This window comes from Rhipicephalus microplus, chromosome 3, assembly GCF_043290135.1.
Source record: "Rhipicephalus microplus isolate Deutch F79 chromosome 3, USDA_Rmic, whole genome shotgun sequence".
Classification (NCBI taxonomy): Eukaryota; Metazoa; Arthropoda; class Arachnida; order Ixodida; family Ixodidae; genus Rhipicephalus; species Rhipicephalus microplus.
This window is the reverse complement of record NC_134702.1, coordinates 89,049,810-89,067,692: the sequence shown is the minus strand read 5'-3', so window position 1 is coordinate 89,067,692 and position 17,883 is coordinate 89,049,810. Positions and strand designations below refer to the sequence as shown.

Below are 17,883 nucleotides of genomic sequence, written 5' to 3'. Positions count from 1 at the left end.
AATTCTTGGACAGTGTTCGGTGCTACCGTAACCCGACTAAACGAAAAGTCGGGTTACGGTAGCACACTTTCACTGATAGCGGTGCATGCAGTGTCGGCCGTCGATCAACTGACAAGCGGCAAAGCGCCTCGGCATTTATACACTTGCCATCGAATGTTCTAGCGTCGTCGCTAGCTGTGACGTAGGTTCCAGAATAATCTGTACAGTTCGCGGAGTTGGCGTGACCTTATCGAAATGATCTACCACAGTCCTGAAGCTTCTCGAAAACTGCAGGCGCGGTTTGCTCTGAGAATTGTGTAGTGTATTGGGGCGATAACAAGACTTGAGAAAAGGAACGTGGCAATATTCTGTTCTTGCTAAGTCTCTTCAATAAGTAGACTTAAAGTCATAAATAGTGGTTGACCAAGCCGACATTTCGGCATGAAGCTTTATCGAGTCTAGAGCAGTAGCTGCATCGATGAAAGCGAGTTTTCTTGTAAAATTGCAAGCTTTGGCATTGTGCTGCTGATCTGCTACCCAAAGTTCTAAAATGAAACTGCTTCCTTCGAAGTCGTCTGGCCCAGCGTGGGTCATCGCCTCAAAACACTTTGTAACTGGTGCTGGTACTCTCGAAGCGGCTGTGGTCCAGGATGGCAGGGAGAACTTGGATGCACCCCTGCTAGATGCCGATCTGCGTTTTGGGGGACTAGATACTGATCTGCGTTTTGGGGAATTGGCTACAGAGCCGAACGATTGTTGAAGTTCGAATGGCTACAGCCACAGTTTCAAGAGAGCCCGACGTATTGGGATCGATTCGGTTCCTTCTTCACAGGCTGACTGTAATCATCAAGGAAGCATCGTTGTTGTGTCTAAAGAGCTGAGAGATTGCACACGCACTAATGCATCAATATTCTGAGGTCCACAGAGCAGACATCGCTAATAGTGAAGGCCTCAGTAGTAAATGGAACAACCACAGCAGATGGAGTTCCTCAACAACCACAGCCATGGAGCAGATGTTCAGGAACACCAGACTGCCCAGCAGCGTAACCAGTTGTTCATGAACACTCCGACCTCTAGTTACGCAAGTTCTGAGCTGATCGGTTTACGGAAGTTCTTCAGCCAAAGAGACCTCCCCTCTATGAGACTCACTAAATTTGATTACTGTCCTGCTAACTTTCGAGCATGGAAATCATAATTTAGAGCAACAAGGCATTGCTTTGAGCTTTCTTCTCAAGAAGAGCTTGATTTACTTATTGCTTGGTTAGGTCCAAAGTCATCAGCAGTGTTCAGGAGTTTTCGGTACAGTGTTGTGCGCGAGTTTGTTTAGTACACACAAAATCCCACTGCCAGAGGGCCAAGCAGCTGCACATGCACAGAGGGCACGCTACCCTCTCCCGAAAACAGACCCATTGTTTTTATATAGTCCCAGTGTGTTTCTAATAAAGGAATCTAATAGACTTATAGCATCATGCACATCTTGTGGTGTTCTCCCAACAGTCAACAACTTTGTATGACCCAGTTGGCTTCATAGCTGTGGTAATGGCTCAAACCAAACATGTTCTGTGCAAGATCACAGCCGATGCATATAACTGGGGCAAACCATCATCACTTCAGGGTGCAAGAACGGGAAGACTGGAAAAGCTCTTTTCAAGCACCTTCAAATCGGAAGATCCTATGCATCGGTAGGCTTCAGAAGCTGAAGTGAAGGAAATACAGATTTTATGTGATGCATCAACGCAAGCCGTCACACAAGCTTCACGTATGCGGTGGCGTCCTTAAAGGTCACCGTCAATACAGAAAGCCACCTTGTGGAATTCCTAATGGGGAAGGTAAAATTGGCCCCTCTAGTAGAACTTACCATTCTAAGATTGAAACTTTGTGAGCTGGTACTCGCAGTTGAATTGGCTGAACTCATTCAGTGGGGAGTGGATCTGCAACCAGACTTTCTGAATTTTTACGTCAGCAGCAAGGTTGCATTAGGCTACATATATACAATGAAAAAAAAAAAAAAATTCTACATGTATGTAGTAAATTGGATCCTGCAGGCTGTCTCAGTGCAAAACTTGGATACACATTGTTGTTTAATGGTCCTGACTTTCTATAGCAAAATGAAGAAACTGTGTTGCAGTCACCGACTTTTTTCGTAGTGTCTCGAGGTGAAGATAAAGATGTATGCCCAGAAGTTAAGAATTTGTCTGCATCAGTTGTGACAAAACAGAGACTTGAGCCTGAACAACCTAGGTTTTCAAACTGGGAGAAATTTGTCTACCTTATGGGAACTGCTTGCCATGTTAAAGGTGATGCCGAGTGAAAGAACACGATTGAAGATCTTTCCACAACAAGAGAGAGTGTGCTTCATGCCGTTCAGCAAGATTCCTTATCCGATGAGATAAGCCCCCGTAAAGACAATAGCTGTTTCCAAGACAAGCGTACTTCAGAATTTAAACCCCCTTTCTTGAATAGAAAAAGCTTCGACGCTTTGGTGGCCGCTTCCATTAAATAAAGTGAACTGCCAGAAGATTGAAAACATCCTTTCATCTTTCCAGGCCAATAGCACGTTACCACGCTTCTGATACGACTCTTTCTCAGGCAAGTACAACATAAGAGCAGACATTTAACGGAAGGAGCACTGAGATCAGCTAGGCTGTAGCTAATGGCTGGCAAAGGATGCATCACTTCTATCGAAAGAAAATACATCTTGAGCAAAAGACGGAGAGGTAGACCATAAGAAGAGAAGATGGCAGATCTGCCGAAGGACCAACTGACCACCGATTTTCTGTTCACCAGTGTTGCAGTCGACGTATTTGGTTCATGTACGGTCGCTGCCCACCACACTAGAGGCCCGATACCCAACAACAAGCACTGGGTGGCATTTTTCACATGTCTGAGCATTCGTGCAGACCACATCAAAGTCATAAAAAGCATGAACACATGTCCAGTTTCATGTACACATTGCAATGTTTTCTCAGAATACAAGGGCCTATCAAGTGAATTCGCTCCGACTGCAGCACATAGTTTTTGAGAACTTGCAGGATGTTAGACATCAACCCACAGAGCAGGGATCGTTTATTGCTAGGGAAGTTTCTATAACGAAGTTTTTCAACCCACTACGTAGCTCTCACATAGGCAGAGTATGTGAAAGGATGATAGGGATCGCATGTTTCATAAAAACTCCAGCTTCGGTGTTGTTGGTTGAGCAAAGAAAGATCATCTTGTATATGACTGAAAAATCGGAAAATATCCAAATAAAATAAATACTAATAAAAATTTTCAGGTCGAAGTGACGACGAACCTTGGCCTAAAACAGGTGTTCTACCACACAGCCACACATCTGCTTGGAAATAGTAGAATTAAAATAAGTTCCTCTGCAAATAAATGCAGTGAAAATAACATTTATGCTTTACAAACACGCACATCCTATATGCAGGTTTCACACTTCAACAAGTAATATTGCAGTAATATTGCTGTTGCATGGTACAAGCATGCATTGCCATCGGACATCAGAACATATTATTATACGGCCTTGTCATATACTAAAGCCAGCCACCCATTACAAAACGCACACATGTTACTGTACGTATTCCCTTAAAAAAAACACATAGTGGGGGCACAGCGAGTTTGCAGGGACTTCACACGCATAATTGTTCATGGTTTAAAGCATCCTACTCATTTCAAGAGAATGCAGCCATGTACGAAAGCTTCACTGACACAAGCCACTTTCAACATTATCGATGACATTATAGCAATCAATAGTTTAAATTTTTCAAGAAGCATCATACAATAATAAAGTATGCACCAAGCGGTTGAAGTATGTATTATGGACAGGATATCGCAGTCATATTTAACTCATAAATACAAAGCTTAAGGGTCCCCCAATTTTACATTTTCCTATTTTGGAGCTCGAGAGAATTCTAACATGCAATAATGAATTTTCAATTGAAATTTGAGCAGTATGTCAGCCTACAATTGTGTAAGAAATGCACTTGAACAAAAAATGAAGCCAATTTCTTACTTAGCCAAACTACATAATGTGCACATACAACTGCTTTTTCTAGTTTGATGTGCGTTATTGCATAGCAAAACAGCACATCATTACCGAGAAGGCCCTCAAGTTCGTTTATTCTTTCTTCACCACTAACAGAGCAATGGCAATGAGACCAAAAGCTGTGGCTAAGATGCTGTTTCTCAAATTGAGAGCCAAAGAAAAGAATGACAAAGATCGGACACGGACTCGCAGTCCGCTTTTAGTCAACGTTTGAGCTGCAAATTTTTATTGTTCAATAACGCACAGTAAAAATTTCTCTCCGGCACCACCTTCGTGGTCATGATCTAGTGCCTGCCCCGCCGCGGTGGTATAGTGGCTAAGGTACTCGGCTGCTGACCCGCAGGTCGCGGGATCAAATCCCGGCTGCTGCGGCTGCATTTCCGATGGAGGCGGAAATGTTGTAGGCCCGTGTGCTCAGATTTGGGTGCACGTTGAAGAACCCCAGGTAGTCGAAATTTCCGAAGCCCTTTACTATGGCGCCTCTCATAAACATACGGTAGCTTTGGGACGTTAAACCTCACAAATTAATCAATGAATGATCCAGTGCCTATATATACAGGTTGGCCATGAATGGTTGTGCAGCACGAGCAGCCAGTTTGTTCAATCAAAAAACTCGCTAGCAGACGCTGTCTGCGTCGGCGAGAGAGGGGGAGGGGACGTGAATGCACAACAGGGTGTAAATGCCCCACGGAAGGATGTTCAGAGGAGAGAGGGAGCGCAAAAGGCTAGCAAGCGCTGCCTGTGTCGCTCTTGTGTGGTGAACGAGGGGGGAGCACAGAAAAGGAGGGGACACGCATGAGCAATGGAGGGCGAATGCAACAATATCAAGCAAACTCATAAGATGCTTTGCATCTGAAAAATTGAGGCACTAGATATACACCTCAGGTACTATGTGTGTATTCTGACCTTCATGCCCAATAGACCTTTTTAATAGAGGGGAGCATCCCTCCTTACTGGGCTGTTGCGCGGGAGTACAAATGCCAACGTCACAGCTTTGGCCCTGCATTTTCCGGGGGGGGGGGGGGTCACGGATGTTAACAACAGTTTAAAGAGCCTTATGGCTGCGCACAGGGAGCCTTCAGTGACAAGCTGTATTGAGTGAGCAGTGTCTTCAAGGAGTCGCACACACCACCATATTGTGGCCATGCTCAGGAACACTGCACTGACAGAATTCACCTTAAAGGGTTTAAAGTAACAACTGAGCATGTTAATTACTCTGGGTGTGTACGCTGCAATTGTGTTACGGGCTGGGTTTTCTTTCAAAAGTTCTTTTGATTTGGTAATGCCCAATGCGGTGATTTACTGCCTGCTTCAGGCAAAGCCACATTTGGGACAAAGCCTCACATCTTCAGTTCTCGACTTTAACCAATATTGCACAGTGCCTCTCGAAAATCGCATAGATAATAGAGCCACATTCTCTTCAAGAAACTTGTGCCTACAAATGAGTCACTCCTATTGATGGAGCAGTTAGTTAAATGGTCAAACCACATGAAAGTATATTGAAATGCTGTTAACCGCAGAGAAAGTCAATTGTCAGCTCAAACTACAGGCTAAAAATGGCTGTAGATTTCCTTGCTGAAAAAGTAGCCCCTCAGGCTGTTACAATCAAAGAAATGGTTCTGTTGTTGAGACGATTGACGTCAGCAGTGCTCTCAAGAGTAGTTGCCATGAAGCCAAGGCAGCAATACTCGCATATTTTTTTTAATTACTATTCTCCCATTTTTTTACTACTCTACTGAGACACACTGCACAACATTTGGGCAAACATTAATTCCATACCTCTAGTGTAATCACCATTCATAGGTAACCATAAATACCGAGCAACACTTTAAAAAAAGCTTTTATTCATATGAATGTACACTAAAACATTGCAGGCTGAGTGTGGCCATTTTACAAATCATTCTCAACCGGCTAGCATGTACATTAAACATTTCAGACAAGGTTGTTTGAACACACAGGTAGATAAATCTGGAACAAAGAGTATTGCATTAAAGGTGAAGCTTATATAACAATGTAACCGCAAATGTACTGGTGTAAAATGCCTGGGGTCCCACAAGATGTGTGTTAATGCCACAAGGTGCAACACAGTGATATGTGAGAAAGTGTCCAGTTTGTGAGGTGTCGCTTGCATTGTCATGCCGCATTTGTTATAAACTTTCAGTGGTCCCTTTGCAGCATGTAAGAGTTATTTTGAGTGAATAAGCAGCGCAATACAATTGGCTTTCGTCGGAATAATCAAACTTGACTTCTACGCGTTTGTCAGCTGCACACTTTCAATCATCATTCAAGTTGACCTGCATTAAAACTGAGAAAGACAGAAATGCGAAAAGTGGCTGACTATAACGGGAAAAAAGACAAGTACATTAGAAAGTGCTTGTGCAGCACTTTTATGTCTTCAGTGGTTCACCAATGAATGTGTTATTCATTTGCATACTTTAAATTGCGGAGCTTCCGCATCACATTCGGCTTTTGCCGATACCAAGCCATAAGGGTGAAGCATTCGATGTCTTGGCACATTTTTTGGCACATTTTTCAGCACAGAAAGCAAGGTACACTGCACTCAATTCACCGGGGAGCCATTGTAGAGATCTATCAGACTTGCGTTCAGGTGACAGGAGCTCTAAAAAAGGAAAGCCTGAAGACATCGAAATGTACACAAGTGTGCACGTCCTTGACTTTGTAACTAGAAAGCTACAGGTCATTTTGCAGTACATGACAAGGAAAGGGAATAAAATCCTGAAATACAGTTGGATTAAACGTCAGAAATGCAGCTTACTGCTTTCTAAAAGGACAAACAACAAAAGGACAAACAATGAACATTTCTAAAACCTTGTACTAACTACTTTCACGCCGTTTCAGCTTAAAGAGGAGAAACACTACCAGATGGTAAAATCACGAAAAGACTTCTAGGCCTCAATAAGTGGCTTCACAGACAAAACGAAAAACAATAATATAGTCTTAACAGAAACACAATAAAACTATATCGTATAAAATAGAAAAGGCTTGAATAGGAGATGACCCTGTCATTGAAAGTAACTGTGACACCAGAGCACTAAGTAAAAGTTCATTTAAGCTTACTAGATTTTGTGGAAGCAGAAAGAGCACTCGGAGAGCTCAACATGCTACAAACCAACACAACTAGATTCTTCGAAGTTCGACTTCTATAGCAATATATACCAGCCAACTTGCATTTTGTAGCAAAGGAAAGAACTGCAAACTAGACTGCAGAACACCTGATACCAGTGAATGCAAAATGGAAGGCTTCTTCTTGCTATTCCATTTAGAATGTCGCATACATCGATGAACAGATAACACTTTGCACATAAATGTGGGGTAAGTGCATTTAGCAAACTTCTCACGCGAAACCTCATCCAAGTTTTTTCTGTGGGGCAAACACACCGCATCAATTGAAACAGCAAGTTTACATTACTAGTTATTTAAAAGTAATACAAAATGCATATTGCTTATCTGTAACAACATTAAAATATGGCAGGTACTCAGACTTCGTCAATAACATTTGTGCTTTGAGCGATTTGTGTTCTAAAGATACTTGCCCCAGTACATTAGAAGATATGTACAGTCACGTGCACAATCAGGTACATCACATTAAATTAAGATGAAAACAATATACATACATATAAATGCCCTAAAAAGAAAGATAGTCAGAGCACTACAGTTTGTAATGCTCGAAAGCAAAGATATTAAAATAAAGGTGCTTTTGACATCGCAATCATGTGGTGCACAGGGGGGGGGGGGGGGGGGGGGGTCCGAGGTTCTCATCAATTTTTCATCACCGAGGCCCAAAGGGACGGAATGCTGCCAGTGAGCAAAACGTATGACAGCGTGTATCCTCCGAATAGCAGAGCGATCAGGAAGCCCAGGATGGTGGCAATTTCCTGCATTGAAATGACAGTAAATGGAGTAATGCTAAATGCAATAATATATCAAGTGATGCTGAAGTTTTCCAGGATAAAACATAACCAACTCATGCAAGATAACCCAAACTGCTGATCACTGGGAGAGACCTTCACACCCCTGCAGACACACATACTCGCAATAAAAAGCTGCTGATGATGGTGATGTGGTCGTTGTGGCTTACTTTAACAACTAAGAAATGCACTGTTCGAGTCGTGAAGAAGTTAGAAATGAGCGAAACACAGGAAAATCAAGAAAAGGTGTTCTTTAGTTGAACTAGTCCCCCCCAGAGGGATCGCTGACAGCGCCAAGCATGTGCTGATAGTATTGTCTCGAAAAAGGTATGTTGACGATTTCTGTTGCGTCATGTCCAGCTTTGGCAGCTTCATCAGCCCAGACGTTGCCTGCTGCAGTGGGCAGGTATACACTACAGAACAATGCGGCGATAGAGGTCGCAGGCTTTGTTGTATGTATAAGTATGACGGGTTGGCCGTCTGTGCACGGAGAATTCAGTGACTGCAGCGCTGCTCTTGAGTCAGTAAAGATGACCCAGGGCTCAGCTGTATAGTGAGCAATGTAGTTAAAAGCAGCCCATAGTGCAGCCAGTTTAGTGGCTGTAGATGAGGTGCAGTGACAGAGTGGCAGGTATGGTGACATTGGTAAATAGAATCCAGACATCAATGATGGATGATGTAGACGTGACCAAGCCGTCAGTGTAAATATGACGGTGAGCTTTATAATTTCCATGTGCTCTAAAGTTAAGTAGGTGAATGCTTCTCCGAGTGTGCATCTATTGCTCTTGAACCCAGGCACAAAGGTGATTACGGTCCATGAAAAAGTTTTCTCACGATGGCTCCGTATGCATTGAGGCACTTTGATAGTGTGGCGTGAGCAAGCTCCGCACCACCGGACCACTGTCTGAAGCAAACGGACTTGAAGAAACCCCTGCTACAGAATCGCGGGATAGGCACCTACTTTCAACAAGGGTTTCGATGATTGATGTATTCTTTGGTAGGCCAAAGTACACCCTCAGGGCCTTTGTTTGAGCTCCAGTCAGTGCTTGTATATTGTTGAAAAGCGCCGTGTAGCGCATGAAGGCTGTAACATGGAAGACCTACACAGAAAGCTGTATACATTTGCAACAGGGCATTAAGGAGCAGCCAATGGCATTGCTTGATAACAAGCGGAGGATGCTCGCGTACGATGCAACTGTTTCTTTTAATATCCGAACGTGGGGAGTCCACGCCATTAGCCAGTAGATTGTCACTCCTAGAAACTGGTGACTTGTCGCGTACCGAATGCGAGAATGCGCTACCTTTAACGTATAGCGTGAGACATCATTCCTCGTAGAAGCAACAGCAGCACACTTTTCTGGTGACATCGTTAGACCTTGAGCAAGTAAAAGTTTCGCTACTGAATTAAGAGCTTGCTGCAATATTGCTTGTAGAACACGTGTGTTGCAACCACTACTCCATATACAAATGCCATTTGTGTGGAGTGAAATTTCAACCGATGCAGCGATGCACTTCTCTAGTCCAATGAGAGAGATGTTGAATAAGGTTGTGCATTGAACACCACCCTGGGGAACTCCATCAATGCACTGGGCAAGAGGCTGTGTCACCTTCTTTTGTGGACATGTAGATTGACCTCTCTGTGAGATAGTCCAAGATCCAGCTGTACACACGACTTTCTACTCAAAAAGACTTCAGGGCGTGTAGAATAGACTCATGAGTCACGTTATCAAATGCTCCCTTGATGTCGTGCAATAGGTCGACAGTGATGTTGCCAGTCGCTTTGTTGAATTTTATGCAGTTAATGACACTAATAACATCGTCAATGCTGCTGTGGCCCTTTGTAAACCCTCACATTTGTAGAGGGTGTGCATTCTTGTTCATAAGCAATCAGTCTAGGCATATGAACAACATCCCCTTCATGAGCTTCCCTACACAGCTGAGAAGAGCAATGGGACGATAGGAGTTGAGTTGTATGGGAGACTAGCCGGGCTTCAGAATAGGAACAGCATGAGCTCGTCTCCAGTAAGGTTCAAGACGCCCACTCTAGCAGCTGGCATTGAATATAGCAAGTATATGCATCTTATCTTCGCCTTGTCCCCCACATGAGTTAACTCAGCGTAGCTGACACAGTCAGGTCCAGGAGACGACGCCTTGTTCACCAATGCCAAAGCACCCAGCGAGTCCCGTGATAAAAAAAGGCTCATCCAGCTCAATGGTGCTTGGCAGCGTCAAAACCTGTTGTGATGCACGAGGTAAAGGTGCTATTACCGCTACTGCAGTGATTTTAGAGCAGAAAGGCTCCACCATGTCCAACTCGTTACTGTCATAGAACAAAGCAACTGAACCGACGGGATGCAGTTGGGTCGACGGGGTTTTTAGGCCACGAAAATTACCTCATATTAAGAGTAGCTTTTCGGGTAAAGTTTTGAACCGAATAGCCGCAATTGCCACCTATCTAGCTTGTCCATGTGACGTTTAATTCACTTTTGCATTCTCCTAGCTTCAAGAATGCCATCTGCAGAAAATGTTCGACGAGCGCCTCTTTCAGATCTGCGACGAATTGCCCAGAGCCTCTCATACTCCACGTCGGCCATTGAGTGAGTTCAAGGTAGTTATAGATGTTTAGTGCTGCTTTATTTTGCTCGATTTAGCACAGCCATAAATTTAGCACACCCACACAAAACATTCCTTGATGTGAAAAGAATTCGCCTTGTGGGATGTGCGTGAATGGATCAACAAGGGATGGCGCAGCTCGCTGCCGCGAAAGTGCGCATCAGAGCTTACCTGAGGCAAACTGAGAAGTGCGTAAGTCTACTCCACCGTTGTCACAAGTGAAGATTGGCATGAACACAACAGCGCTTCGTGCCTCTTTGTTTCGCCTTTAACCACCTTTAAACTACCACTGCATTAGCTGCATATTTTTGAAACCCGTAGTCTTTATTGATAATCGCGTCTTAGTGACTGCAGTTTCACTCGCGGCGGTTGCTCCAAATGATTCTGCTTGCACTGGTCGCGCACATGCCTTTAATACTGTGCGGCTTTTTGCTATCAATGATACAATGATTCGCGGTTCTGCCATCAAAGAGGCGTTGCTTTGACTGGGCGAGTGTTCGAGTGTGTTGGACGCGTGTGCACTTTCACTGTTCTTTCAGACTGCATGGAGTACCGTATTTCCTCGATTCTACTGCGCCCTCGATTGCAACGCGCACCCGATTTCCACCACGAAAAAAAAAAAAAAAAGTAAGACATCGTTTGCAACGCGCACCCATTTTTCTCGCTGGCCCGCACGATCACACCACTCGAAAAAACGACTCCTTTTGGGAGTGTATTCCATTTAAATATGAGGTACGGATGAAGCTTGTGCCCATCTGACGTGTAACAGAGCATTGCTGTCACTGTAGCTTTACTGTGGACCTATGTCAGCACGCGAACTTGCTTCGCCCCCTTCTTCTCGACGGTTGTGGTGCCAGGCATGTCGAAGTAAAGAAGCATCTGATCGGCATTCATATAGCTGTTGTTGCGCCGCAAGTTTAGGACGAACCTCTGAAAACTGTGAAGCTTTTCATCGTACTCCTCCGCAAAGCTTTTCGCATATGCATGTTACCCTTCGGAGGGAAAAGCCTTTCCTCTTCATAAAGTTAGCCAGCACCTGCTCGCTTTAAACTGGCACCGCATTAGACCTTTTTCTAAGACTAATTGCATAGCCCGCACTTGGAGCAGTTCTGTCGTCACGGGCCGCTGTGCCGCTCGCTGCTCAAGCACATGCTCGCCGAGCAGCTCTTTAATTTGCGGAAACCGACCCTGCTGTGGTCCACTGAAGCCTTTGTGTGAAGCTTCGCTGTCGACAATCTTCTGCTTTTGTTTCTGCCGGTCCCGCACGCACGTTTCGGGAACTCCGAACGACCGCGATGCGGCCCGATTTCCGTCCGTTTCTGCACACGCGATGACTTTTCTTTTAAAAGCGGCATCGTGGTGCACTCGAGTTTTTGGAGTCGACCCTTCCACGGCGTCGGTGCTAATGCACTACTAGATGACGAACTCCTCAGCACACGTACGAAGTGCCGCACATGGGAAACACATAGGCAGAAATGGCCGACGCGCCATGCCGACGCACGTAGGGGGCGGCCATTTTGGATTTGCCGATGGCAATAGAGTGACCGTAATTTTTTTGTTCGTACTCGATTCTAACGCGCATGCGATTTATGAACTCGCTTAACCGGAAAAAAGGTGCACGTTAGATTCGAGTAATTACGGTAACTGCGGTTTCGTTGGCCGCATGTGTTCTTTTGAAGCTTCCAGTACGTTAGTATCGGCTATTGCTCGATGGTTTGTTACCACAGTTCATACCACACAGTGCGATGCGCCAAAGTGTTCAGAAGATCCAAAGTTCGGCCCAATAGAGATTCGGCTGGACAATTTTGTGAATTCGTATAACCGAGACACTTATATCAACACCCCCCCAAGTCATTTGAATCATGCGATAATCCAAAAGTTTCGCGAAATGCCTGGATCCCATTGGGTTGGAATTTTCGCATTGTTGTTAATGCAAACAGATCATGGAAAAAAATTTGGATTTCCAGGAGATTTCACATCTAACTATACAGACGTAAGAAATTGCTGAAATCCGGGAATCTCCCGGAAAATCAGGGAGACTTGGCAGGTATACAATTTAAGCACCACATTGTGCAACAATGCTGGATACAGGCTTCTGTTCTTGAGAAGTCAACACTGAGATTATTATCCCCTACTTATTAGCTCTATATGGAAGCAGTACTGGAGTGTTACTGTCCCCAAGCTATGGGGCAATATTGTCCAGCTTTGCTCAATTCTTTGCTACTGCTATCATTTTCAATTGATGGCCACCAAATTCCAGTGATAATTAGGTTGTAGTGTTGCCCAGATAAATGGAGCGCGAAAAGGAGTATTATCAGAAAAGGTACTGCAAGGAATTGTAAACGCTGCTTCCAGATAAGAACCAAGGACTTGGATTACATTATCACTCAGCTATATATTTAAGATGAGCTGATCAAATTAGGACCTCGTATTACTGCAGAGCTGCTTGTTGGCTTTGAGAACAGAGCCGTGGCCTTCAAATGTAGAATGAGGGTGAAAAATGAAATGGCTCGCCTTGTATGTCTTAGACTTCACATTCTTGCTTTGCACACGTTTCTTTGACTCCTTGATATCAGACTTGGACTTCTTATTCTCGTGTTTCCCTGTTGCACAGAAAAGTACCAGGAGAAACATAGCAGTAACTGCTTCATCACATGGCAAGTGTCAAACTCTACAATTGACATCGTAAAGGGTGCATAAGAGTTAAGTCCAGGAGCATTACATTACACACAACGTGATCATATACAATTAAATTGCACTGCTGATCCACAGGTCGCAAGATCAAATCCCGGCTGCGGCGGCTGCATTTCCGATGGAGGCGGAAATGTTGTAGGCCCGTGTGCTCAGATTTGGGCGCACGTTAAAGAACCCCAGGTGGTCGAAATTTCCGGAGCCCTCCACTACGGCGTCTCTCATAATCATATGGTGGTTTTGGGACGTTAAGCCCCACAAATCATCATCATACAATTAAATTGCGGATGTTGCTTTTATTAAATAATGTCCAGAATAACATGAACAACACAAGCTGCAGAGAAGCGCAAGCGGTGTTTCTCAAAACCATCGAATACAAATGAGATATGGCATACCTTCAATATCTTCTAAGTAGAAATCAATTGAAAAACGTTATTACTGGGCTGATTGAGCTTAAAATACGTCTGGATGCATTTAGGTGCTCGAACAACTGTATAGTGAAATATTTCCGGGTTGTTTTTTATGAGTCTGGCAAACATGCATACATGCCAAGGAAATTGTTTGGTCTGTAGAAGTGAAAAAAAAAAAAAAGGAAGCCTCACATGTCATCACATAAAAGCTTGTAGCACAATAAGCACAAAAATAAGATTTTTGTGCATATTGCCAAGGAGTCTGATCTCACATGCCGTTCTGGGCAACCATCTCTGAATGCATGTATAAAAGCCAGAATATTGCCGTAAGGCCACTGAAAAATGCCAGTCTGGAAGTGTTAAAGCATGCAAGGCAAAAGTATTACAGTAGAACAGCTACACTGCAAGACAAAGCTTCACCTTTGTAGCATTGTTTAACCAGTTGTATTTTTGTTAGCATATTTTAATCAAAGTTCCTTTGACATTAAAAAGAAAACATAGTTCTCAGCAAAATTTTTTCAGCTCAATAGCCCATGAAAGTTAGTAACAAATAACTCCACTGCCAAACAATGCCATGTTAACACAGTACTTCCTTTCTGGCAGCAACGATTTCAACTGCAGCTGCTGGTCTGCAACTGAGACAGTGACCCTGGGGCTTCTAATATTTTTGCTCAATGTTTTATTTCCTTTGTCTATAATGGACAATGGAAAGAGTTTACGAATCATAAAAATGTGCCCTATTCCTGGCGACAAAACAATGCAATCAACAGCAGGGGGAAAAAATACAGCCTGTAATTTATGCTTCCAGCGATGTCAGGCTCTTAGAAGGCAGCAACATAGGTTGAGCTGACCTAACAGTAAAAATTTTGATCCTGCCCTTTAGTGAAATGTATACGTGGTCCATATTGAGACAGCACAGAGACAAATAACGAAGAAAGACTAAACAACACGAGTCTTCCTTTCGTGGTTTCCTCTGCGCTGTTCCAATATCAGCACAAGCCAACTAGCCCAACTCTCCCTTTTGCTGCAGTACGCGTGATGCAGTATACACCTGCCACGATAGAAGAAATGGCCGAGACGAGCATCCAAACATCATGTAGAACTGCTTCTGCAGGGGTACAGATTCAACAGATGTTTCACAAACAGAGAAATGGCTATTTGGCCTCGATAACTGAATATTTAGCACACAGCACTCGATATGCAGCTAAAACAACTATTCAAATGCCTCAAATATAATTGTTTTGCCTTTGAAACGACAACAATTGATACCATGGCTTTTTTTGTCACTGATAGCTGCACAGTTCTGCATGTAACGAATATACCATTAATTGTGCTTGCATATCTCCACCAATGTTTATTCCAGTACAAACAGAAACTGTGAAAAGCTTAAACAATAGACCTAGCCTGCTACGATTGACATTACTATGTCAAAGTGCAACAAACACACACAAGTGGTACTCAGCATGGTAGCCTATTGAGCACATAGCCTGAAGTTCATAGGTTTCGAATAAATTATTTAGAATGCTTACAGTAGATGTCTTCTATGGGTTTGGAACAACAAAGAAATCTAGGAGTGGTGTATCTTTACATGTGATAGACAGTATACAAATTAGGTGGGTGGCACCTTTTTCACACAGACTAGACAGAGCTATATTGTGTCTATTGGTGAGGTCAGTGCTAGTTTTGCCATAATATTCTGACCCAAAATATTCCATTAAAAAAATACGTGCCTATTTTCTTGCGGTATGTATCAACGGGTGGTTGATTGAATGAGTCCTTCCGTGCTCTTCCCATACTTGTAGATGGTTTTCCAAAGCAATGTCGAAGACTGGAAGAGAAAAACAAAACGAGATATAAAAAAAGGCTCCATAATTATGATACACCTAGCCACACATGCCGCTTAGACATTGCGAACGGTAGAAAACTAAATCAGCGGGCAGCTTAAATTTTATATTCATGCAGAAGCTGATACTCGCGAAAGAAAGCTGCGAGACTAAATGAGATTAGTACTTGTAACACCAAGATATGTGAAATCCACGTTTTACACCGTAGAAAGCACAGAATTGCCACAAATATTTGCACAAGAAGCAACATTTTCGTTGATACGAAAGTTCGCATACACGATAAACAAACAAGATCAACAAGGACCACTTGATCGTGAAACCAGGGGGTCGTTCTTGGTTTCTTGTAAATAATAAAAAGAATATCACTGGCGCCGCTGAGGCGCTTCTGCACAGGAGAAGTCGCGCGATTCTAGGAAAGCTGCGAGATAGTCGGTCGTGGCCGCGACTCAGCACATCTCACACTGAAGAAGTCGTTATCTTCTCCGCGACGTTGCCGCGTCAGTTAATTCCACTTAGAAACTGCCCACTCTCCGCACACGTCGCAACCGAGAAAAAATTGCCACAGGTATTTCGCGAGCAATCTCTACGAAGCGAGACGAACAAATTCTCGTGGACTTGAGCAATGACATAAATAAAATTAGCACAATACCGCGCACCTGTTCGCAGACCATACCGCGAACAATTGCAAAAATCTTGTGTGCGAGCAAGACAGATGAAGAACGGAGTGAGGTGCGCACTCGCGCTCTAAGAGGGCGCTGGTTACAAATTCACTCCTACTTGGTTGTTTTAACGTAGCTCTCCTTCGTGAATCAGTAAACAAACGGTAAACGCAATACTAGTGACACAATTCCATGCTCATAACTTATTTGCTCTGTGAGAGGGAGTAATGGACTTCAGTTTTGCAAGAGCACTCACACACACAAAAAAAAAAGCGTTTTTGTGCCACCTCAAGTAGTTTTGCATAAGTTAGGTGCAAGAAGATTTCGAAGTGCGCTGTCAGAAGAAACTGAACAGCGTCTTTTTGACGTAGGAATCGTCTTAGGTGAAGCCTTATATTATATGAATAGTCTAGTTGTCGGCGTTCATCACGCTCCACAATACCGAAACCGAAACTGGACACCGCGCAATGAAAAAGCACCAGGGCTGAGCGAAACACACAGCTCAGTCACAGCGAAAACTGGAAGCGTAGCCTTTCAGGGCTTTTTTTTTATAACGATAGCAATTATATGGACACGCTCCACTAGATTTTCCCGTGGGCGTTGCCGTCACTCACCGTACGCACACACACACACACACACACACACACACACACACACACACACACACACACTTACATATATATATATATATATATATATATATATATATATATATATATATATATATATATATATATATATATATATATATATATACATATATATATATATATATATATATATATATATATATATATATATATATAAGGGAAAGAAGTGTATACCTAAGGGCTCGTTTTTCCGTGTTTTAACACAATATTAATGACAATATTAATATATCTCATATATATATATATATATATATATATATATATATATATATATATATATATATATATATATATATATATATATATATATATGAAAACGCAAGAAAGACAAAAAATCCTGGAAAAATACGGCAAATGCCTGTGCGTACCACGGGGGGGGGGGGGAGATAAAGATGCAAGGAAAGGCAGGGAGGTTAACCAGACGCACATCCGGTTTGCTACCCTGCACTGGGGAAGGGATGAAAGGGATAAAAGAGGTTGCAGAGAGATAAGAAGGTACACACAATCACGAGCACACTCGGAGGAGTACACACAGTCTACAGGCGGTCGCTTAGGTTTGTTGACATGTTGACATGCGTACCAGGGAATCGACATTATGCGAAGCATGTGGAGGGAAGGCAACCGAGTTGCATTTTTTAGGGGCAAAACTCCTTACAGCGGCACCCGTTCGTTCTTCGTAGTATGTAACAAGTATAACATTTTGACCTCCAAGGTGGTGCCGGTGAGAGACTTCTTCTGTGCGTTGTTGAACAATAAAAAATAGTGCTCAATGTACATGTCAATGGCTGTTAATGGGAAATGAAAGACAGGAGCATTCGGCTTTTAGTTAACGCGCAAGCTGCGATCACCATTTGCAGCCATTGGCATGTACATTGAGCACTATCTGACAAGAAAGGGTGGCTACGTTATACTCGCTGGGTGTAACCTCCTTAGCTTTAGAAAGGTTTAGCGAGCGTTGAGCCGCAGTGCCACGAATACAATGAACTTGTATATACCATGAATGAACTCGAGGTGGTTAAAAATGGGAATTAGATACGAAGCGCAAGCCGTAAGAAAGTAAAAG

At 43.3% G+C, this 17,883-nt stretch overlaps 1 protein-coding gene across 1 annotated transcript; it reads right to left on the bottom strand.

The window, feature by feature from the left end:
- Window positions 1-7,423: 7,423 nt before the first annotated feature.
- Window positions 7,424-16,292, bottom strand: LOC119172501 (uncharacterized). Its single transcript, XM_037423637.2, has 4 exons — window positions 16,168-16,292; window positions 15,398-15,495; window positions 13,081-13,169; window positions 7,424-7,920 (listed from the first exon to the last, which is right to left on the bottom strand). The coding sequence occupies exons 2-4, from the start codon at window positions 15,459-15,461 to the stop codon at window positions 7,804-7,806; spliced, it is 270 nt and encodes an 89-aa protein (XP_037279534.1). The 5' UTR covers window positions 15,462-15,495; window positions 16,168-16,292; the 3' UTR covers window positions 7,424-7,803.
- Window positions 16,293-17,883: the final 1,591 nt, after the last annotated feature.

Bases quoted from the DNA above. Each gene is read 5' to 3' on its own strand.
- LOC119172501 (XM_037423637.2), bottom strand. From the start codon at position 15,461: ATGGGAAGAGCACGGAAGGACTCATTCAATCAACCACCCGTTGATACA. The intron at 13,170-15,397 runs GCACGTATTTTT...TCTGTGCAACAG, and splicing joins TACATACCGCAAGAAAATAG to GGAAACACGAGAATAAGAAG. The intron at 7,921-13,080 runs GCGAGCCATTTC...ATTTCAATGCAG, and splicing joins TGAAGTCTAAGACATACAAG to GAAATTGCCACCATCCTGGG.